General features: G+C 45.4%; 1 protein-coding gene across 4 annotated transcripts in view; it reads left to right on the top strand.

Annotated features, from left to right (window-relative positions):
- The window catches only part of ABI3BP (ABI family member 3 binding protein), a 2,192,437-nt gene extending 2,171,026 nt beyond the window's left edge, over positions 1-21,411 (top strand). For all 4 annotated transcript variants that reach the window (XM_078657771.1, XM_078657774.1, XM_078657775.1 and 1 more), the window contains one exon: positions 20,672-21,411. In XM_078657771.1, the coding sequence (XP_078513897.1) occupies positions 20,672-20,787 (116 nt within the window). In that variant the 3' untranslated portion in view covers positions 20,788-21,411. The remainder of the gene's footprint in view (positions 1-20,671) is intronic.
- The last annotated feature ends 2,517 nt before the right edge of the window (positions 21,412-23,928 follow it).

The following is a 23,928-nucleotide window of genomic DNA, read 5'->3' as shown; positions in this document are numbered from 1 at the left end:
CCTGGGCAGAGACGGAAGAAGGACGATGAAACCAGTCGTAGAAATGGTAATAGGAGGAGTCGTGATCAGCGTGGTGGCAGACACAGGATCGCCCTTCACCATCATCCAGAGAGCAGTGTGGGAGGAGAAATTCGCACCGCATCTAGGCCCAGAGTTAGAAAAACTAGACATCCGCCCCGTCACGTACAACGGAGACCGCATACCAATGGCGGGATTCAGACCTTTGAACTTCGAATTCCGAGGCCGGTCAGCATACTGCAAGCTTTACGTATCGGAGAAAGGCCGTCGGTCTTAGGATGGCTAGATCAAGGCGACCTGGGCATCAAGCTGGATCCGGGAGGCAAAGAACAGATACTACTAACTGACCAGGAGACGTTGCCCGGTCTTGACAAATGGAGGAGTGAATACCCCAAGGTGTTCGGAGGCACAGTAGGAAGGCTGGAAAAGTTCGCCCACAAAATCATCCTGAAGGAAGACGCCATACCTGTGGCCCACAAAGCAAGAAATGTCCCGTTAGCAGTGAAGGAAGCAGTACGGGAAGAACTCCAAGACTTGGAAAGGAAGGGGATCATCGAGCCCATCACATGCGCCGAGTGGCTGGCGCCACTGGTAGTAGTTAAGAAACCCAGTGGAAAGGCCCGGCTGTGCGTTGACTTGCGGGAACTGAATAAGAACATTGTGGTGGAAAGGTTCCCCTTGCCCAGAATAGAGGAGATGCTGGCTAGCACCAGGGGAATTAAATGGTACTCCACTATAGACTTGACCTCCGCGTACCATCAAATAGCTCAGCACCCGGAAAGCCGGAAACTAACATCTTTCATCACCCCGTTTGGGTGCTATCAGTTCCGCCGGATGCCATTTGGACTGGCCTCAGCAGCGGCGGTGTTTCAGAAGCTGATGCACCAATTGTTCAAGGATATCACCGACGTTCAATACTTCCAGGACGACATCCTGGTGATGGGGAGAGACAGACCAGACCATGACGTGAAGCTTGGAAAAGTATTGAAGATCCTAGAAAGAAAAGGACTCACGGCAGAATGGTCCAAGTGCCGGATAGGGATGAACTCGGTGACCTACCTAGGGCAGGAGATAGGAGTGCAAGGAGTGACTCCTAAAGCAGAAAACGTAAGGGCGATCTGCGAAGCACCACCCCCCACCAACAAGGAGAAGGTCAGGTCATTCCTGGGCATGGCAGAGTACTATGGAAAATTTGTGCAGCACTTTGCCTCCAAGACTCATCACATGAGACAGCTGACGAAAGAAAACACGGAATTCTGCTGGTCAGAGGATACACAAAGGGAATTCGAGGTCATCAAAAAGGAAGTGACTGGAGCAATACCACTCCTAGGATACGACCCTCAAGGAAAGACCGTACTGACCACTGACGCCAGCGATAAGGGATTAGGTGCTGTTCTCATGCAAGACCGAGGACAGGGAAGGCTGGAAACATTAAGCTTCGCCTCACGCACTCTGAGCGAAACAGAAAAAAAGTACAGCGTGATAGAGAAAGAGATGCTGGCAGTGGTGTGGGCTACCACGAGATTCAGACAATTCCTGTGGGGCACACGGTTCCAGTTGCGGACAGATCACAAACCGTTACTGAAGGTGCTAACGTCGAGCGGACACGCAGATGCCACGCCCCGAATATCCAAAATGACACTGAAACTACTTGAATTCAGGTATGGTGTGGAACATATATCAGGCAGAAAAAACAAAGTCGCAGACTATTTGAGCAGAGCGGCGGCTATGGAACCGAGTGAGGAAGACAAGGCAGGGACAGAAGAGTGGGTAGCACTAATGGAGGATCACGAAAAGGTCATCAGTCTTCAAGAGTGGAAACAGGCGTATGAGGAAGACCAGACATTAGAAGAAGTGAAGGTATACATCACCCAAGGATGGCCTGATAAGAGACACACCCATGGGGAACTCAACCCCTATTTCGAAGTCAGGGAAGAACTGTCCATGGACAACCAAGGGATATTCATGTATAGAGGTGAGAAGGTCGTTCCCCCAACAAGCATCATCCCCAGACTGCTGGACATGCTACACGAAGGACACCTGGGTATTGGTAAACTCAAGCTGAGGTCCAAGCAAGACTATTGGTGACCAGGAATGGATATAAGAGCAGAACGGCATGTAAGAGATTGTGCAAGGTGCCAAGGTGCTGACAAGACACTCAAACCACTACGCCCGGCACTGGGTACATTCGAACCTCCGAAAAATCCATGGGAAGAGCTGTCAGTTGACATCCTAGGCCCGATCCTAGACACACAAGGAGTCCAAAAGTATGTGTGTGTACTAGTAGACAAATATTCGAAGTGGCCAGAAGTGAAGATAGAGGAAACAATGGATACAGAAACAATAGTAACATTTTTGGCAGACACCTTTGTGAGGGAGGGCATCCCGAAGTCCATCCTCAGCGACATTGGGCCCCAGTTCAGAGCGGAAAAATGGAACAACTTCATGCAAAGAAATGGCATCCTGGCGAAGCACACATCCATATACCACCCAGCGGCAAATGGCCAAGTAGAACGCTTCAACAGAGTAGTGATGGGGTCGATCCAAGCAGCCATCTCGGACAACAAAGATTGGGAGAAGGACATATGGCACATGTTGTGGGCATACAGGATCACTCCCACAGGCACCGGCTATAGCCCCTTCCAGGTATTGCGCGGCCGGGAACCATTCACCCAAGACAATCGGGTGTGGAAAGAAAAGACAATAGTAAGCGAATGGTCCCCTGCAGTGGTGCGTGCTAACATAGAGAAAGCACAAGCGGTCTACACGAAACATTACAATGAGCGGAAGAACGTGAAAGACACTGAACTCAAAGAAGGGGAATGGGTGAGAGTAAAGTTGCCCATACTACAAAGGAAGGGAGAGAGCAAATACAGCAAGCCTATGCAGGTGAAGGAAATTAAGGGCAGAGCGGCCAGATTGAGTGATGGAAACATATGGTCACAAGACCGCATGGCAAGATGCAATAAGATCCTAACGTGGGACTATGGAGGAGTAGACGAAGAGGAAGGAGAGAATGAACTCGGCCAACAAGAACATCAGGAGGCTGAACCTGCAACGAGAGGAGAAGAACAGCGACAGGTGGAAGCGAGAAGCATCGAGCAAGAGCAGAGGTCTGGTGAGAACCGGAGTGATATGAATGGACAAGGAGAGGCACGAGGAAGCAGAAGGAGTGGCGAGGAAGAGAACCACACCACCCCGGTAAGACTGACCCGGAGCGGCAGGGCGGTGATAAAGCCCACAAGGTTCAGAGACTATGATCTGAGCGACGGACTGTAAGTTACAAATGTTATGTGTTGGAAAAAGGGGAGATATGTAGTGACGGTCTAGTCTACGCACGTCACGTCGGCGACGTGACGTGCTGGAGGCCATCATTGGCTGCGCGCGCAACTAGTGCGAGTGGCGCGAATAGCGCGAGATTGCGAGTGAGAGCCGGACGGCAACAGAGCTCGGCGCTCTTTAGGAGTATAGCAGAAATAAATAAGGTTACACCATAACTGGCTCCTGTATCGTAATTGGTGGCTTCTACTTCTCTGCAACTTCGTAAGTAAATCATTGCTTAGGCCTATCACTCGTGACTATATAAATTATACCCTGGAAACTATTTAAAATTCAATGTCGGTCTCATTTTGCTGTGAAGGGGTACACGAGCATTAGCGAAATCCTTGCCCTCCTCAGCATGTTCTGCTTCATTGCTCATACTCTGCTACTCTAATCAGTGCCCTGGGACCGACCACCTACCAAGGAATATTTCAGATCATCAGGAAAGAGAGGACAGCCCTGTGATTCTCTAAATGGCAACTACCAATGAGGTCAGGCTGTGATTCCGCTAGCCCTACTGTGAACACCGGCCGAATGGCACACAAACAGTGCCTCCTGGAGCAAGCTGCACTCCAAGAAAAGTTATGCATTGAGGCTCAACAATGATAGCTTTGTGTTCCTGCTGTCTTTTCACATACAAAACCGAACTCCTTTGTGCATTCAGCATCTTCCGCTCCAGCGAATGAACTGCAACTTTAATTTTTCAGATACCATTCATTCTGTTATTATGTTGGCACTCGTGATCCTCATTTGAAAGTATCACATCCTTCCCCTCAGATAGTCGAAAGTAACATTTGCAAGAGTGTAAGGACTTTACCTTGATCCCCCGGTATCATCCTGCCCGCTATACTTTCCAATTCCTGAAGGCAACCCTATTCAATGCCAAGGTAAAGCCTAGGTTAATGTTTATGGGAAGATGATTGGTCAGCGCGTTCATGCCTGCCAAACTATTCAAAGTTTTCAAGAATATGTTGGTGATCAGTTAATGTAAAGAGAACACAGCCGATTGTGTTTGGCATCTAATAAATACACCCAAATGGACTGGCCTGCTGTACAACCAAGTACTGCTTCTCAAAGGGAAGAGAAATCCACTCCTTCAGTGACCACAGTTGAGCAGCATAGTAGTATGTCTGTGTGTGTGGACACATTAGTCCCCCTTTATGCATGGGTGTCATGGGCATTCTTCTTCTCACCTTTGCCCTTCTTTCTCCCCCTACAAAACTGATGATTTGATGTTCCACTTCTAAGCTCTTTCCCGTGTACCTCCACTTGTAACATCTCTTAAGGCTCTACCAATTTGAGAACTACTACCATTTTAATTGTACAGAAATGTAGCGTCCGTTATACCCAGTAGGGGCCACTTGTATTGCAAAGTGGTGGGGCGGGGAGATGGGAAACACAAACAAAATAAACACAATTATTAATACAGATAACTGCACTTGCCTGCCCTGAGGGTGCTGCCTTGCTCCTGATCCTGACGCCCATCCAGGAACTGCTGCACACTGTGCAGGCTCTCAGCTCCCAATCTCAGCACTGCTCACATGCTGGGAAATGTGAACGAAATAACAAAAATAGATGCCACTACTGAAAAAATTATTCTTTCTAATTGACCTACCACTAATTGATCAAAAACTAAAAGTGATGTAGACTACTTTTTTTGTCTGATTTAATCAGGTTGAATTTAAATATTTCTTCAAAATCATACGAATTATATTGCATTTTTAGTGCTTTTTTTCTTTTTTGATCACAAGATTGAAACATTAAAAACATATACAGTATACAAATCCAAAAAACTTATGGCTTGACCCGTTTTTCCAGCCATAAGAGTGTCTTAAATAGGAACCTTCAAAACAAATTGACAGGAGAGAATTTGTTGTAATGTATAGTTCTATGGCAATGAAAAGTTTTGTGTAAAAAGTTAAACCATTGTAAATATTTTTGCTTTTGTGTATGGTGAATGTGTTGAGTGGGTGCGAATGAAGGTATGAAAATCTGTTCAGTGGAATGTAAAAGAATGTATTTGCGGATTTTTGGATTTGTATACTGTATATGTTTTTAATGTTTCAATCTTGTGATCAAAAAAGAAAAAAGCACTAACAATGCAATATAATTCGTATGATTTTGAATAAATAATTACATTCAACCTGATTAAATCAGACAAAAAAAGTAGTCTACATCACTTTTTGTCTTTGATCAATTAGTGGTAGGTCAATTAGAAAGAATAATTTTTTCAGTAGTGGCATCTATTTTTGTTATTTCGTTTTCAAAGGCTTGGCCTTACTGTTGGGAGCCTTAACCCAGTGGTGTTGTTGATGGGGAAATGTGAACAGCGCTCTGATTTGGTCAGAGAGCCTCGGTTCAGCGCTCAGACATAGAAAATGGGAGCCTGTGTTGGTTTCTCCACCTAGCTGTACCACACAGCTCAGGTGGAGAAATGTTAAGTGAGCATGACGGTTTGGCCGGCCCCAGAGGGCTGGCCAAACTTTCATGGTCACTTGGCAGTGCCCACCACTCCCCCCTCCTCCCTGGTGCTGCAGCTGCAGTGTCACAGTGGGTGGCCATGCCCCTCCCTCAGCTCGCAGTTGCAGCCTGCAGGACGAAAATGAAAATGATAATAAAATGTGGTTATCATTTTATTTTTGTCCTTTGCCTCTGCTAGCTCTCAGCAGGGGAGCAACGCTCCTCCGCCATAACGGAGGAGCGGCCTCTGGTTATACCTTCCCAAGTTTGTCACTAGTTCTTTAACTAATCCTGGGTAATTATCTCTATATAACGAGCCAACTTCACCTATTGCAGGTACCTCATTGCCCCTTTGGAAGGCTGGCCAAACATACTATTTCTCTCTCTGCCTCGGAGAAAGATTTAGGTCCAACATCTCAGATTTGAAAATGCTTATTTTAAATCCAGATACTTCAACTTTTTCAATTCCTGGCGCAAGACCGGACAGGAGCTCTGGGGGCCATGACTGGAGAGCAGGATATCAACCACAAATATACTAAGCTTGTGCTCCCCCCTCCCCCCTCCAATTCATGCCACTAATGTCTTTGATGGTACTTATATTTGATGATGGGTACTATACTATCATAAGGAATAGCAAAGGTGAGAAACGGCACTCGTGCTTTTTCCCCTCTGCAGGTGGGCCCATCTTATGGATACCAATCATTATTATATTTTTATCTTTGTCCAGCATCATACATCCAGCCTCTCCTCTTCTTTGCCATTGAACTCGACTGGTGATCACAACCCAATAAGCCAGAAAACACTCAAAACAGCCCTGATCCTACTGAAAACAGCCCTGATCCCTCTCCTGCTGTCTTACTCGAGATACCTCCACTGACCTGACCAGTTCACCAATTAAATGGGCCCATGCTCAGTGTCACCCATCCACCATTTTCTGTAGCACATAGTGGTCTGCGGCTGAGCCTGCAGAACTTCCCTACCTTCACTAAGCTGGCTTCCCAGTCATGCCCATTCCTTGGAAAGCCTGTTTGCCTATATTTGTATTTTCTATGGGATTGGTGGCCTAGGACACCCTAGCGATTGGGTAATCGGCAGGATCTCCGTGGAATCCTTCTTGGTTCGCCAGCACCATGAGCTCTCCAACACTGCAGAGGCTTTAACTGGTTAAAAGATTTAAGACCTCATTATGGTTGTGGAAATGTCGACCCAAAATACATAAATCTTTCCAATTTCCTCTCATTAGTATCCATCGCCTTAGAAATGATTACGTGCCAAAACTATTTTAGGAGACGTCAAGCCATGAGTTAATGGAATGTCAGATGTCTGTGTGGAACGCAAAAACCGCATGACACATTCAGGCTGCGCCCGAAAATGACCCTACTTTATAACCATGTAACTCAGGGCAAAGGTGGCTGAAATGTGGAGAGAGGCTTTGCGGTTGTAGACAACAGTATAATGACCTGGTTAGCCAGGACGAGCCTGGTGACTTGACTCACTTTCATTTCACTCAGTCTTAAAGTGACTTACATTGGGAGTGTGGGGTAACCCAACTTTCACAGAACATTTAGGGCCTCATTTACAAAGAATTGGCACAGGGCAGGGCAGCGCTGCAAGTCTTTTTGCTGTGCTGCCCTACACCAGTTCGATAGAGCAGGAATGCACTGTATTTACAATATACAGTGTATTCCTGTCCTTTCAGCCAGCGCCAGGCCACAATTTGAAGCCGAGCGCTAATGCAGGCCCCCTTGCACCATGGTGCAAGGGTGTCAGCATTGTAGGAATTATTGGTTTTAGTGCAGGAAGGGACACCTTCATGCACAAAAACAATCGATGGAGGCATTTTCCTCGCTCACACATCGAAAGATGAAAAATCGAGGAGAAGTAAAAACAATTCTCCTCATTATGCCTGCTCTAGAGAGGCACAAGGTTTTGCGCTGCCCCAGGTTTAACGCAGTGACGGCTTTTCCGCTATGGCGGAGGAGCGGCGTCCTACTGCTTTTGAACAGTGCAATATAAAGTAAATATAAAATGATAATAACTTTGAGTTATTATAATTTTTTTTCCTTTTTGGGTGGTCTGGTGGGCGGGGCTGCTCTGCTCTCGGAGCAGGGCAGGGGAGGAGTGCCCTGTCGGGCTACCTAAAACAGTCATGCACACTTTCCCTGTTCTCCATGCAGACTGCAATACAGCCTGTATGGAGAACATGCCCAGGACCCCATTCTCTGGTTGCGCATGGAACCAGGATGATCCAAAACCAATCACAACGCTACACTGCAGGGTTGTGATTGGTCAGGGGAGCCTGGCTGTTATTCCTGGCTTCCTGTCCCATGAGGAGAGCTGTTGCAGAGAAGCGGGAACGGCAGCAAGGTAAGTGTATGTATAAATATATACTTAAAAAAAAAAACTTTTGTCCATTGCCCAACCCCCGCCACCCACGAGTCATGCCGGCGCCACTGGTTTTACGTGGTATTGTAAACCTGGGGCAGCGTCAAAGTACCTGGGTGTTGATTGGAAACACCCACCGCAATACCGCAACACTCATGGAACGCCTCCTTGACACAGAGTAAGGCAAGGCAGCAACTTGTGCTGCTTTGCCTTACTTCATATCTACCAGGCCATGAAAAGCCATGCAATGTGCCTTTTCATGGCCTTGTAGGTATGGGTCTGCACTCTGCCCCTCTGGAGGGTCACAAAAGTGATGCTCGGGCAGGTGAAATATGCTGCAAAGGGCTAGTAAGTAAGCCCCTTAGTGAAAAAGCCTAACGCTCAAAGCACAGGAGAAGTCAAAATATCTGGAGTAACACTATGGACATTAGGAGTGTCTTACAGCGAATAATGTAACACTAGATGGATGCAATGCCCAAACAACATGTGATTTAAAAGACTGTAATTGCAAAAAACTGAAACTTGATTAACTGTAAATTCATAGGTATCCAATCAAGCCTTCTGATTCTTAGGGAACACCAGAGGGTGACTCAAAACCTAAGTGAGATTTATCAAGCCATTCAAGGCCGGCTCGCATGGTCCTGCAAGGCTTGATATATCTAGAGTGATGCAAGGCAGCACAAATCGCTGCCTTGCGTAACTCTGCTGCGGGGAGCCGTTCCATGGAAGGAGCGTGTTTTTTTTTTTTTAGGACTTTTATATAGCTCGAACTTCACCCGAAGGTATCAAAGAGCTTTACATGAGAACCAGTTGCCTGACAGACGGACACATTCATTTTTTGTTAGGCATGGGGAGAATAAGTGATTTGCCCAGTATCAAAGGACGTTGCGCGTCACTGCCAAAATTCGAACCCGGTTCCTCAGCTTCGAGGTCAACCGCTCTATCCTATTAGGCCACATCCTCTACCCACGCATGTTGTTCCCACGCATTCACCCATAGATTTTGGCGCATTCCCAGATTCATGGTACACCTGGAAATGCATCAAAATGCTACGCCTCCTCAGGCTGGGGCATAATGAGGAGAAATATCATTATTTCTCCTCTTTTTTTAATCTCTTTGTATGTGCACTGCATTCTGCAGCACATGTAGAAAGAGGAAAATGCCGCTCAGGATTGCTTTTGTGCAGGAAGATGTCCCTTTGTGCAAAAAAGCAATCCTTCCTACAACTTAGGCACCTTTGTACCATGACCCATGGGTACCTGTATTGGTGCTAGCCCATAAGACCCTATATGGAGTTGCACCAAAATATATAAAAGACAGAGTACAGAAGTATGTGCCGGGACGGGCTCTGCGCTCCTCAGAGGCCTGTAGACTAGCCTGCTCTAGATACAATCTCAAGACCAAAGGGGGCAGAGCGTTCTCGGTCCTTTTGCCACGGATCTGGAACAACCTACCAGAGCCTCTGCGCAAGGAACCAGCCCTGCTCTCCTTTAGAAAATTATTAAAAACCCATCTGTTTAGAGAAACATTGACACCTGTTTAATCCTCCATCCGGCAATCTGGCAGCGTTCTGCTCACTCTCTTTAAGCGCTTAGAGACCAGTGGTAATTTGCGCTATATAAAAATAAAATAACATAACATAACATAACATAACATAACATAAAGGACAGGAATACACCGTATAATGGTAAATATGGGCATTCCTGCCCTTTCACGCAGTGCAGCACATCAAGGTGACTTGCCGCGTTGAGCTGTGTGAAAGAATGATAGATCTGCCACCAGATTTGCCAAATGCTTTGTGCACCGCACACAGGGAAGGACGTTTGTGCAATACACAGTAAGGCTGACACCAAGCAACAAAACAGAACTGTGCAACAAATTATATATTATTTGGCAGGAGATTTAAAAAAGGCCTGCTAAAGATTACTTAACTGGCATAACACATGCCCCTGCAGCCTTCACGGTGCGGGGGCCGCCCTCATCCCAGTACTCTTGCCAGAGAGGTCCTGATTGACTCCAGAGGGGGCCACTCCACGTACCTTGCAGGGGGGGGGGGCTCAAGTTTCGTTACGCCGGTGTCACTTAATTATATAGTCAAAAAAGACGCAGACGTTATTGGCCACTATCCAGACATGCCTCACAGGGTGGAAATCATTTCTGCAGAACTAAGACTAATTATGTTACATAATGGGCTTCCAAGAGTGATTGCTTTTTTCCACTACTGACCTACAACAGGAATATATAGTTCGACAACAAGATGATTAGATGTAGGCGTTCAATATATAGAATCCTGAATAGGCACGGTAGCTGTTATCTACCTTTAAAGTCTAAGAGACTCAAGATTATGCATCTACATATTTTAGAACTTTTGGGTATTTACATATATATATTTACTTGTGACTCATCCATCAATTGTATTAGTCAGAAATGTATGCACACATGTGAATGGCCCTCGCATTCAATAATGGCATACACTCATTGTCCAAACTCTCCAAATGTATAATAAATGCAATGTATGCGTAGGGCTAGGAAAATTGTGGCAAATCTTTTTTTTTTATTCCTTTGATCTTTCTCCTTTAAAACTAATTTGACAGATTTGGAGCTCTGACTACAAACTTCCTGGAAAAAAATAGTTAAACGGCGCAGTTGTTACTAATATTCATTTAGGAGTACATTCAGAACTCACGTTAGCGGGCCATGTCCCGATCTTATTGCACTTTCTGCTTCGAATTATTTTGGAAGTTTATAGGTGCTCAGATAACTGGGTGACGTGCACCTAAACATGTGTCGTCACTCTACACTACGAGCCTCATTTATGAGATTTTGCCGTTGGGGAGTGCTGCAGGCCTTCCTGGCAAAACAAAAGGGCAGGAATGTGCCGTATCTATCAGATACATCGCATTCCCGTCCTTTTTCCCTGCTCTAGCACACAATGGGCTGTTGTGCACCAACGCAGGTACCTTTGCACCACGGTGTAAAGATGCCTGCATTGCGGGATGATTCTTTTTGTGCAGGAAGGGAAACCTTCCTGCACAAAACAAGCACAAGAGGCATTTTCCTCTTTCTATGTGTTCAGCAGAATACAGCACACATAGAAAAAGCAAAAACAAGGAGAAATAAAGATATTTCTCCTCGTTGTGCCTCCCTTATGCCTCCCCTGGGGAAGCGTACGTTTCTTGTGCTGTCTCAGATTTACGATTTCTCGTAAATCTGGGGCAGTGTCAAAAAGCCATGGGTGTTGCTAAGAGCACCCCCAGCAACACCCTTTGCACGCCCCTTTAACGCAGACAGCAGCGTTAAAGGGAACCATATTTACGAGGCAGCATTTAGCCAAAAGAGGGGCTAAGTGCTGCATCGTAAACATGGAGCAGGCTCCTGCATCACCATGGAACGCCACAAAAAATTACGTTCCAGCGGCGCAAGGGCCCTCATATATGAGGCCCTATGTTTTTATTCCGCAATCTCTGCAGGCACCACGTTGAGCTGTGACATTACTATTTCCCTGTGAATGGAGCCCTCCCTCCTAATAAGTCAGCCACCATTTCAGAAAGTAAAACATACCAATGGATACTTAACGCCTCTCTTTTGTTCAAGGTAGCACAAGACATCTACAATGGTCTCAAGCCAGATGCACTAGAACCAGTATAAACCTGAAGCAGTCCTGGGTAATTCTGCAGCATGCAGCACAGCTGTGATACCTCTTCTCTTAAAGCTTATAAGCCGTACCCTCCCCATTTGTTTCGGCCATCATGTGAAACGAGTGTGCGTGGATGTGAAGGCAACAAAATTCCGGGGGTATTAGAAGTGACATTCTGTACACTTTGCCCCACATACGTCCCTAGAGCGCTGGCTATTTGTCTCCAATTGACCCCTCCAAAGCCCTTTGTTGTCTTCTGGCAAAAATGGAAGCTACAAAAAGTAAAGGTGTCTTTACAGCTACGTTTACCTTTGGCTACAAAGGCACTGCCAGGGGTACCAAAGCACAAATTGGGGATACACCACTATCCATTTCTAGCCCTAAGTGAACTCCATCAGGGTGAAACCTAGGTGTTATTTTGACAAACATCCAACTCTCTGCCAGTCCGCCACTTTTACCCATTGTGTCTGATACGTAACTAAGTAGCTCACTTTAGCTAACTTCTCAATGTGGGCACCAGTACATTTTATTATTGTGAGAAAGTGCCCTCTTTCTACATCGTTGCCCCCACTTTTTGCTGAATTGTTGATATGCTTTGACATAGTGTGCCCTGGGCTCCTGCTAATCATGTACCCAGGGCCTATGCTCTTTCCCTAAATCTGCATTGCAACCAAAACCCAATTTGGATCTCTGGCCACAGGTCAACCCCTGGTAAATGGTACCACAGGTACCCAGGGCACTGTGACCAGGGATGACTTCTAAGGACTGCAGCACTTATTGTACCACCCTTAGAGGCCCTGTACCATTACACACACACACACTGCCTTTGCAGGCTGCGTGTCTTGGTGCAGAACAAAGTGAATAGTTGACATGGAACACATCCCTGTGTGCCATGCCTACAACCGACTGCCCTGTCATAGATTAGTCACCCCTCTAGCTGGGTTCACTATACCAGTGGTGAGGGTACAGGTGCATGAGCCCTGTACCCCTACAGTGTCCATTCTTAGACATTGTAAGTGCAGTACTACCATTAAGAGTATATGGTGCTGGGAGTTTGTCCTTTATGAACTCCACAACACCATAATGGCTACACTGAAAACTGAGAAGTTTGGTGTCAAACTTCTTAGCACATTAAACCCACACTGATGCCAGTGTGAGATTTAATGAAAAATGCACACAGAGGGCATCTTAGAGATGCCCCCTGAAAAATAACCTACCACTAGTGTCCAGGCTGAGTGCCTGCCTTCAGCTGCTTCCACTAGACATGTTTCTGGACCTCTGGGTCGAAAGGCTGCTGCTCTCGGGCCTGAAACAATGCACATCCTGGAATGAGGTGCCAAGTGTCCTCCCCTAGGATGGGCAGGGTTCATGAAGAGGAAGCTTCAAAGGCGTGCCGCCTTTGTGAGCTTCCCAAGGCCACCTGCTGCTTTCAGCAACTGGTCCCCACTAGTTCTGACCCCCACTTTGGGCGGGAGAACCGACGGGAAAAACAAGTGAGGAAGAGAGGTGTGCCCACCTCTGCCAACTCCACCCCTCAGGTAGGGGAGGCGAGGTGAAGCACAACTCTCAGTCCCCGCCATCTTGCAGATGGGGGGACTCAGCCAACCAGGGAAAGGCTTATGCCCCCTTCTTACTAGAGGGTGGGATAATAGGGGTTGTACCCACCTCAGGGAAGGGACCCATTGGTCCCAGCCTTTGTACCTACCTGCAACACCACTAAATCTAGTATTTGGGGCACCCCTGAACCTTGCTTCCTCAGACAAGAACCTACAAGAAGAAAAGAAGAAGGACAAAACAGCTGTGCCAAAGCTAACAAGAGGAGGACACCCACTGAATTGGCCCCAGCCCTACTGGCCTGTCCTCCCCTCAAACCTGCTCCAGCGAAATCCCGGTCAGTCCTGCAGCCAGCAACCTCAAGAAACCTGGGGTACCTACCTGCCTTCAATTCCAAAGACTCTGTCTCCTGTTCAAAGAACAGACTCCAGCCCGCAAGGATCCGCAAGTTTGCACCACTTTGCACCTGACACCCACGGTCTGAGTTAGAGTGGCCCAACACCAAGAGGAGGTCTCCCTGGCGATCTTGACCCGAGATCTGGTGACCCCTGACCTGCCTCAAGCCTTCAGCCGACGCCTGCAGCCTCAAACCGGAAGGTCCCCCAACCGCGACTAGGAGTTGGTAAGAAGATCCGACCCTAGGAGGTCATGGCTTGGACAGCATGGTGCAGGGCTATCTGATTGTGGAGCTCCGCTACCATAGTCCATTACGCCATGCTGCTTTAATGATATGAAGGATCTCATCCACTTACCTGCCAGTCCCTAGGTGCTGTGCCTCAGCAGAGCTGGTCCGGGTGTGATCCAATGCTATACAGTCATCTGGATTGTATTTTACTGTAGACGAAGCTCCAGGTGTCCTCGGCATCCTAGGGCCATACAACAAGATGGCCGTCAGCTTTCACAATACGGCAGCCAATTTCACGATACAGTGAAGGTGTATATGACTGCGACGCCACCAATTCCCTGGGAAATGCTGTGACCCCGAATTTTGTGGAATCAGATGCCCGCTGGGTTCTACAGTCTCGCATCCTCTAGGATCTCTTGCCTGACCTTAAAATGGCGCTGGGCAGGCAATAACTGCAGCGAAGTCCTGCTGATTGCAAGCATTGGTGTACAACTCGCTGCGCATGGTATCAACATCGGGGTCTTCCCGTGGGCTTGTTGATCTGGGACAGCACTAATCTGATGCTCATTAACGCTGCTCTCTCTTCAAGTGGTGATCCTCATTCAAGCAGCCCTTCCTGCTCCCTATCTGCATGAAGACTGTGTTCAAGGCCACAGTCCACAGGATAGACCAACAGTCTCAGGACACAGATCACAGAAACCAGTACTCAGTCCAGAGAATCCAATACTCAGTTCACAGGTCGCAAGACTGTGGCAAGACAGTGGGGATTCATTGCCACCATCACTCCAGCATCAACCCAATCAAAAGTCTGCCAAAGGTGTATGCCTTTCTAGACTCACCAGACTAGAATAGACTCACCAGACTGAGAGCAAGACTGTCACTCACCAGACCGAGAGTGTGACTGTCGCTTTAGAACATCGTTTTTTGTCACTTCAGCGCTATCACCCATAACTTACCACCTTACGGTACTCAGCTTCATCGACGCACCAATCTCTCTAAGCCCAGCAATACACTACAAGCTCACCATAAGACTACTGGGACCAGACAAAGGGGTCATAAACTGGCTTCTGCTTCGCCGCAGTAATCCACTGACTACTAAAAATATGGCAAACAAAGAGCTCAAAGAGAGCAACAAACTAACCAAAGCTGAACCCCCTCTACATGAATTACCCATCAAGGAAAAAGCCATGGACATGATCCTAAAAAAACTGGCTGGAGTCCTTAACCTCGCGAAATCAACCGAAGTCAATACAGGTGTGATGCAACAGGAGCTTTCCTCTATCAGAGCAGATATAAATGCCATCAAGAATAGAGCGACAAAGGCAGAATCTAGTATCAGCACCTTGGAAGACAATGCCACCTCCTCCTCCAGAGACATAATAAAACTTATTGATGCTTCCAAAACTCTTCAGAGAGATGTATCAGAGTTGGAGGACAGGAATCGCAGAGGGAATCTATGTATTTTTAGCCTTCCGGAAGCTTCAGAGGACTCAGGGATTCTTGCATCAGCTTCCTGGAGAAATGGATTCCACAAATGACAGGCATCGTGTTAAAAAAGAAATTTGAATTGGAAAAAGTTCATCGTGTTCCCCTCGTTCAATTCTCCACATAAAAAACAGAACCGTCAGATTGTCAGTCGCCCGCTGAGTTTCCAACACACAGAGCTTATTCTTAGTTATGTCCGTAAGAATAATCACATCATGTGGAATGGCCAAAAGATTTTGATATCATAACACTACTCCAAACCCACGATTGAGACTAGGAAGGGCTTCTTGGCACTTTGTTTGAGACTGAAAAACTGAAACATACAATTCTCATTCATTGCGCCTGCCAAATTCAGAATTGAAGTTGATGGTAGACATCATGTCTTCTCCGACCACAGAGCCCTGCAAGATTTCTTAAACTAAAGGGAAGGATCTACAATGGACACTCACCCTGCTCCATCTTCCGCCTCAAGTCTCGACTCAAAAGGCTTTCACTGACCTTTCCAACTCGCTCATGGAACACTGTTGAAATTTGTTGAAAACTCTGGCTTATACCTCCGCTTCCTAGATAGGTTGAGATGTTACCTTCTAATGATTTGGTTTGTTATCTTGTTGTTTCATACAGTGGGCCTCTGGGTCTCTGGGCCTAGGTCTGGGTCTGGGTCCCTCTAGTTACAATCATCAGCACTTTCCCATAGTTTTCTACTGTCCACTCGCACAACACTATGTTCAATACGTACAATGCTACCAAGTACAATTATGTTACTACTAACCAGCTTCTCTATCTACTTGCCTGTCACTTTGCCTGTTACATACCTGTTACATAACTCCCTGTACGTCAACATCCAGCCGTCCTGAGATGCTTTATAAGTCATCTTTAGTCACTCCGGTCACTAATCTCCCGAAGAATTAAAATAGTCCCGATAAATTAGAATTGCCCTAATGGGTCATTAGGCCTCTCTTCTTTTCTTTTCAAGGGTGTAGGATTGCTTCAGACTAAACCTAGCACTGAAGAGCTAGTAAGATCTTCGATAATTAGGGTTTGGCCCTCTATATTAATCCCCAACTAGGACCTACCCATTGCCACACTATTTGTAAGCACTTCTGTACACCATGGAGCAGCTTCACTCCGTTGTCGTCACGCTCACAGTCAATGTTTGGGGTGGGGGGAGGGAGGGAGTTGGATGGGAGGGTGGGGATTGGGCTTGGGTTAAGATTTTAGGGCCATATTATCAAGAAAGGGCGATACATTAGCTAAAGTGGCGATAATGGACTTGATAATATGCCCTTGTAAATTCCCATAGAAGCCCAGGTTAACACCCGAACCTGGGCTTCTATGGGAATTCACAAGGGCATATTATCAAGCCCATTGTCGCCGCTTTAGCGGCACTTTCCTGCCGATGAAAGTGGCGATAATGTATCGCCCTTTCTTGATAACATGGCCCCTAGTTTCTTTCTGTTGGTATTGATTCCCTTGTTTTATTCTCAGCTCTTCACTTAGTTCTTTTTCCTTCATTCTGTATCTGAAAGAAAATATGATCTCTGATACTTTCCTGACTACCCACTGGTATGCTCTCAAGGCCACTGTTAGGGGCACCTTAATAGAAATTCAATCTAAATGAAACAAATCCCACTGCAGGAATCTCGACTCCTTGGAGAAAGACATTAAAGCTTTGGAAACAGTGTACATCTCCCACCCGGACCCCCAAATCCTCTCCACTCTCTCCAACAAAAAATACAAATGCAATAGAATTCTGAGTGAAAGGGCAGGGATTTAGATCAATAAATACAAGTCCCTAGAAACTCTGAAGCCAACAAGGCAGGAAAGATCCTGGCCTCATACTTGAAACATAAACTAAACAGTAGGGGCATTAACTCTCTCAAATACAATTTTAATGTTTCTACCTCAAACCCTGATAAAATCATAGAGATTCTAAGGGACTTCTATGTATCTCTTTACAGGGAAGACTCTGCCTCCACAGTAGAGGAGTGTCAGAAATATCTCAGGGAGTCTACACTCCAGTTCATCACTGGCCAGGAAAAAATGCTGCTTAGTAAACCATTAACGCTGGAGGAAGTGTCCAAAAGAGTCAGCTCCCTCAAACTTAATAAGGCTCCCGGCCCTGATGGCCTTACAGCGAAATTCTATAAGTGATTTGCCTCTATACTTAATCCTACTTTACTGGACTTATTCCAACACTTCTTAGTCTCAGTTCCATAACTGGCTTGACCAGCGAAGCCACCATAGTGGTTATCCCAAAAGAGGGTAAAGATTCCCTACTGGTAAAAAATGATAGGCCAATTCATTTAATTAATATAGATGCAAAAATCAATGCCAAAATCCTCTGTAAAAGACTAGAACCGCTGTTGCCATACTTAATTAATCATTCCCAGGTAGGATTCATGAAAAACAGACTATCCAGGAACAATACTCGTCTTCTCTGTCATATTATTGAGAAAGCCAAACTTTCCATCTCCGATACTGTAGCTGTCCCCCTCGATGCTGAGAAAGCATGTGACAGGGTCTCTTGGTCCTTCCTTTGAGAGACTCTGTTGAAATACAACCTGGATGAGACCTTCACAAGGATGATCATGGGCCTGTACAGCGCCCCCTCTTCTAGAGTCCGTTCTGAATATCTCCTATCCTCTTCTTTCAAACTGGAGAGAGGCACCCGGCAGGGCTGCTCCTTATCTCTGTCCCCCTCTATCCTGACACTGGAACCACTCCTCCAAAGGATCTGCTCAAACCCCTCCATATATGGTGTCACCTTCAACCAAAAGACAATAAAGGTGGCAGTATAAGCCAATGATATTTTGATTATGACGGAGGACCCGACACGCTCAATTCCCTCTCTATTAGAGATAATGGAAAGCTATGCTAGGGTGTCTGGCCACAAAGACACAAAAAAGTCTGAAATCATGGGTTTAAACAATCTTTGCTCGAGGGATCTCTTTAATTCTACAGGTTTAACCTGGCAACTCCACTTCATTAAATATCTGGGCTTAGAATTCAATGGAGACATATTAGAATCGCTCTGACATAATGAAAATGTATAATTTAAAAAGGTTGAATGCCTATTGGAGGGATGGAACCCTACATTTCTCACATGGAGGGGCCGCATTGAGACCCTCAAAATGATGGTCACACTGATAGTTAATTATCTTATCAGTATGCTACCCATCGCTTTATCAGAAGATTCCATAAAAAATTGGACCTACTATTATCAAAATTCATTTGACAGAATAAACATGGTAGGATCTCTCTAAAAAACTGTGTTTACCTGTTCACCTTGGTGGAGTAAACCTTGCTGACTTAAAAAAATATCAATACACCTTCCTGGCATGACAAGGCTCCTTGTGGTTTTCACACCCTCCTGACTACACTCCCTCTTGGCTAATAATTGAAAAGGAAATCTTAGGTGTACTTCATTCTGTCACATTTTTAGAATAGAATTCCCACATCATCTGGTAAAATAATTTTTAACAATACTAAAAGAGCCCTGAAAAAAATTGATAAAATATTAGACACTCCACTTAAACTTTCAAACATGATATTGATCTGGCACAACTCAAAGATCAAAATCCAGGGGAAATCTATTTTCTGGGAATCATGGGTGTCAAAAGGCATCCACTTTCTAAAGCAACTGGGCACTCCAGAATCACCGATCTCCTTCAGAGTACCCCAACAAAAATACAATCATCGAGATATGGGTTTTTATGACTTTCTTAAGCTTAAAGTCAGTCTAAGATCAAAGATCCCTCCATCATGAAGATTGTTCTCTCCCTCAATAAGTCAGGTCACCAGGCCTCCAAACTTCATCACATCCTAAAACCAAAGCACACATCTATCTTGGGAAAAGTGTTAAAAAACTGGGATAACCATGGGTCCATTCCTCCAGACAAGTGACAGTTTATCTGGAAGGAGCAAAACACACAAGGTGATGGATGGAATGTTGCACATTGGCAAAACATTCACCTCCAGTCACAGATCTGGGTTTAATAAATCGTATTTTGTTCACCACGCCACCCCAGTTCAGACATGGCTATATGCAAATCAGTCTTGACCATGTGCCTCATGGGAACAGTCCAGCCCGAACTGCCAAGCCATGTCTTCCCTGGACCGGAATCAAGCATCCTAGGACCGATTTCTGGCTATCAGCCGTCATCAGCCAGGATAGCTTGACTCCAGTGGCGTAGTGAGCACTGGACCCTCGTCTGGACATACCCTTCCCACATAGGACGAACAGCAAAACACACAAGGTGATGGACGGAATGTTGCACATTGGCAAAACATTCACCCCCAGTCACAGATCTGGGTTTAATCCATCGTTATTTTGCTCTCCACGCCACCCCAGTTCAGACATGGTTATATGAAAATCAGTCTTGACCCTGTGCCTCATGGGAACATTCCAGCCCAAACTGCCAAGCCATGTCTTCCCTGGACCGGAATCAAGCATCCTAGGATCGGTTTCTGGCTATCAGCCAGGATAGCTTGACTCCAGTGGCGTAGTGAGCACGCGACCCACGTCTGGGCATACCCTACTCACGTAGGCCAAACAGCAAAACACACAAGGTTGTCCCAGTGTAGTATCCTGGATAAGAAAAGTAATCTGAAAGTAATGGACTGGTCATTTTACTAAAAAGCCCATTCAAAGTTTATGTACTATATTTACAAAGCATTGCATTTCTCAGTAACAATATTCTAGGTCAAAACAAAGTGCATATACAATTACAATCCAAACTGTATTACAACTGTATATTTATTGCAAAGTATTTATCACTTACCTGTGCCAGGCTTGCTTGGTTCTAGGAAATCAAATTACTAAAAGAATATTTATATACAAAAACAATTGGTCTGAAGTTCAGTCTTTAAGGGTGTGAATTCATTTGCTGACTGAGTGGGTACAACAAATGCTTAACACTGTCCTCTGATAAAGCCTTACTGCTCAACCACACTACCACAAATAGAGAGTGAGGTGCTATCTAACTTTACCTCTGCCTAACTTTTAGGTTCCACTGACTCTGTGCACACTATACCTCACTTTGGTATAGTATATACAGAGCCAGCTTCCTACAATTATACTACTACAGAGTGGGAATGACAATGTATAATTTACTACGGAGGAGGGGGTGTATCGCAGAAGTATTTTCACAGTTTTTTGTGATATGTTCTTCCTCTCTCAACAGGTTTTTACAGATCCGTGCGCCAGCAGCCTGTCGAGTTCGGCAAAATGGGATCTCAGACACACATCCGCTACGTGCAGTGGTACGAATGTGGAACAACAATACCCGGGAAATGGTGAAGGGGTGTTGAGCTGAAGAGAAGAGCACGTCACCACCACAGCAACCACCTCATAGACCGCGGGTGTCATCTCTGTGGCCAGTTATCATTTAAATCCGTCTGTTATTGTATAAAGAAAGATATTACAAAAAGTTCTATCCAACAAGATTATTACAGAGTTTACTCGTTAGTTCCATAGTCTGCTTACTGTATTTATCGTGTTGTAGTACAACTTTTGGAGAGAAAAAAGATGTTCACAGGCTAAAGTGTCGGGAAGCTGGCTCCCTGTTCGTGGTATCTTGAGTGATACCGTTTGTATATTATTTATCACAAATGTTGTAACAAACGTTTAGAAGCACAGATGTGGCAAAGCCGATGTCCAGGCAGGTGCAGCGTGTATTTGTATAGTCTCGGTGTTATTATATGTTATGTGTACAGGATGTTCTATAATTACAAGGTCGTGGATCGTCCCCAATGAGATTCTAAGTTATTGCATCAAAGAGACTCGGACGCCGCCACCCAAGTGCCACCGAATTATTCAATACCAAAGATACTGTATTCCAGGAGGAATCGTGTTGTGATGCGTTCCTCGTGTTTTGTTATTGTTACTGATTCTATATAATAAAGGATACACGATCTAAATAAATTGAAAATGCTGCATGGATTTCATTGCTTTAATTAGAAACTGGCGAATATCTCACCAACGGATTGTACATTCTGTGATCTACTTTAAGCTGGATCGACATTTAAAGTCCACCGGTTTATTGACATTTTGTTTGGCATCATTGACTTCCACGGAGGCTTTTTCAGTACAGTGAGGTCTGCGCTTGAGTTTACTAAAGAGTGTTGGCTCCTAAGAACATTACGTGTTGGAGACATGAAATGGTGAAGAAATATGGGTTCACCGAAGGGGCAACAGGGCTTGTGCATTTATTATCTCCCCCAGCACTCGCTAGTATCAACATATAATCATATTATTATACAAAACATAAATTACAGATGTCAACATTTCTTATTTTTCTTGTATTTTTATATTTATTCGCAGTGGCGTAACGAAACTGGAGCCCCCCCCCCCTGCAAATTACATAGAGGGGCCTCACCCAGCAGGTTTCAGGCCAAAGTACTGTTCTGAGGGCCTTTGTTACGCCACTGCAATTGCGACACAATACAAAGAACAGAGGATGAACATTTCCACAAAATGATTCTTGAACCTTTTTCTTTGGGAGCCTCAAGCAAGAAAGAAACCATAGTCTATAAACCTATGGATCAGTGCCTCTGCACCCTAAAGGGAGTAGGGATATGAAAAGGGTGAGGAAGTCAGGGCATCTCATGAGATTCAGCTAGCCTAGGGTGTGAAGAAAGTAGGCACAGGAATCCTAGAATGCAGTTGGCAATTCCCCAGAGTTGGCCACCACCTTGCCTTCTTTCTAGCTATATTTGCCATGCCTACTTGATTCTGGTAGTCTGGAAACTCAGTCATTGGCAACTTTCCCGCTGCTACACCGTAGGAGGAGCCTAGTTGTAGTCAGCATAGATTTCCGTTGAAGATATCCGTGCATCTTTGTACAGCTACATGGTAATGAGGAGTCCTTTTATATATATGCTTAAAGGTCAAAGTAGAACTTTAAAATATGTGCTGCGTCAGAAGCATTACCAGATCAGATTTATTCTTAAAACGTACATAAAGATATGATAACATTATGGAGACTAGCTCAGGAAGGAACTGACAAGTGATTAACAGTGCGCTAAAAACACTGACACAAGGCCACATAGATGGTACGGCAGGGCTCCAAGACTGTTTACCTGTATAGAGGCCCTTTAGGACACATATAACAGCAAACAGTACTAATACAGGGGACACAGGTTGGGTAGAAAGCCTAAGACCTCAACCATCCTATGGCACACTTCACCGTGAAAACCTTGGCATTGTTCACATTCAGGCTATATAAAAATTTGATCATGTGAACCACCTTATAGAATATCACAATAGGGGAAACACATACTACAAATAAATGTATGTGGGACAGGAGATCTCAAAATGAGCTTCTGTGCTGCGTGACAGTGAAAGGGCAAAACAGTGCATTCCTGCCTTTTTCCTTGCTCGGGCACCCTTTTAGCAGCCTAGCGCCAATGCAGGCACCCTTGCACCCTCCTGAACAAAAACACTACTGAGAGGCATATTAGTCTTTCTACGTGTGCTGCGGAATGCAGCACACATAGAAAGAGGAAGTAACAAGAAGAAATAAAGATATTTCTCCTTGTTATGCCTTCCCTGGAAAGGTGTATATTTTGGGTGCATTCCCAGGTTTACCAGTTCTGGTAATTCTGAGAATGTGTCAAAAACCACGGGAGTTGACACCTGCCATGGGTAAAGATCTGATAGAGCATGAGGGCTATAACTGTTCAATATTTCAATATATCGCTCCAGCGACTTTGCTTCAAAGCCAACAGCTCCATCCAGTAATCCAGTAACGAAAAACTGAGGCAAAATTGAAAAAAAGCTACAGGTGGCTCTTCCCCTTTGGTATCTCCTTTGAGTTGGGATTTCAAACCTACCAATGTACAGCCCTTGAGACCGCAACCTGTACCCTTGGACTACAACTTAAGGACTCATTGTTGCTCCAGGAAGAGAATCTGTCGACCAGGTACTGCCAACCTGCTACCGTTGGCAACCAGCTGGCAACTGCCAAAAGCACAACGGCAGTGAGTCTGATGACGAATCTGACACAGAGGATGTTTCCACGGTGTTAGATGAGAAATTGGTCAATTTACAAGAGGATTGTTTTGGTCACACACCATTTGAGGGTGATCCGTCCAGTTGTGCGGATCCTATTGTAGAAGTTGTTGTTGGGGTAAAACTTTGAAACTTTAAGTAGATTCAGGTACCAGAATCAGTATGATAACTTAAAAGCTTTTTGAGGAAACGTGGGGTGAGAGATAGTTGTTGCCACCTGATCATTCTCCTGTGTCATAGGAGGGTCGCAGAATGAAATTGTTGGGTTACTTTAAGGATTAATTAGAATTTTCTGCAGGAGCGTCAGGAACGTCAAGGACACGTAGACAGGTCCTCAACCTTCCACTATCACCAATTACCTCTATCAAACACTAGAGCGCAATGGTAAATAGGGGAAAGAAGGGAAACAAAACAAGGAAAAAAGGGGAG

Source organism: Lissotriton helveticus, chromosome 8 (assembly GCF_964261635.1).
Source record: "Lissotriton helveticus chromosome 8, aLisHel1.1, whole genome shotgun sequence".
Taxonomy (NCBI): domain Eukaryota; kingdom Metazoa; phylum Chordata; class Amphibia; order Caudata; family Salamandridae; genus Lissotriton; species Lissotriton helveticus.
Note: the sequence above shows the minus strand (reverse complement) of the source record. Positions and strands in the feature narration are given on the sequence as shown.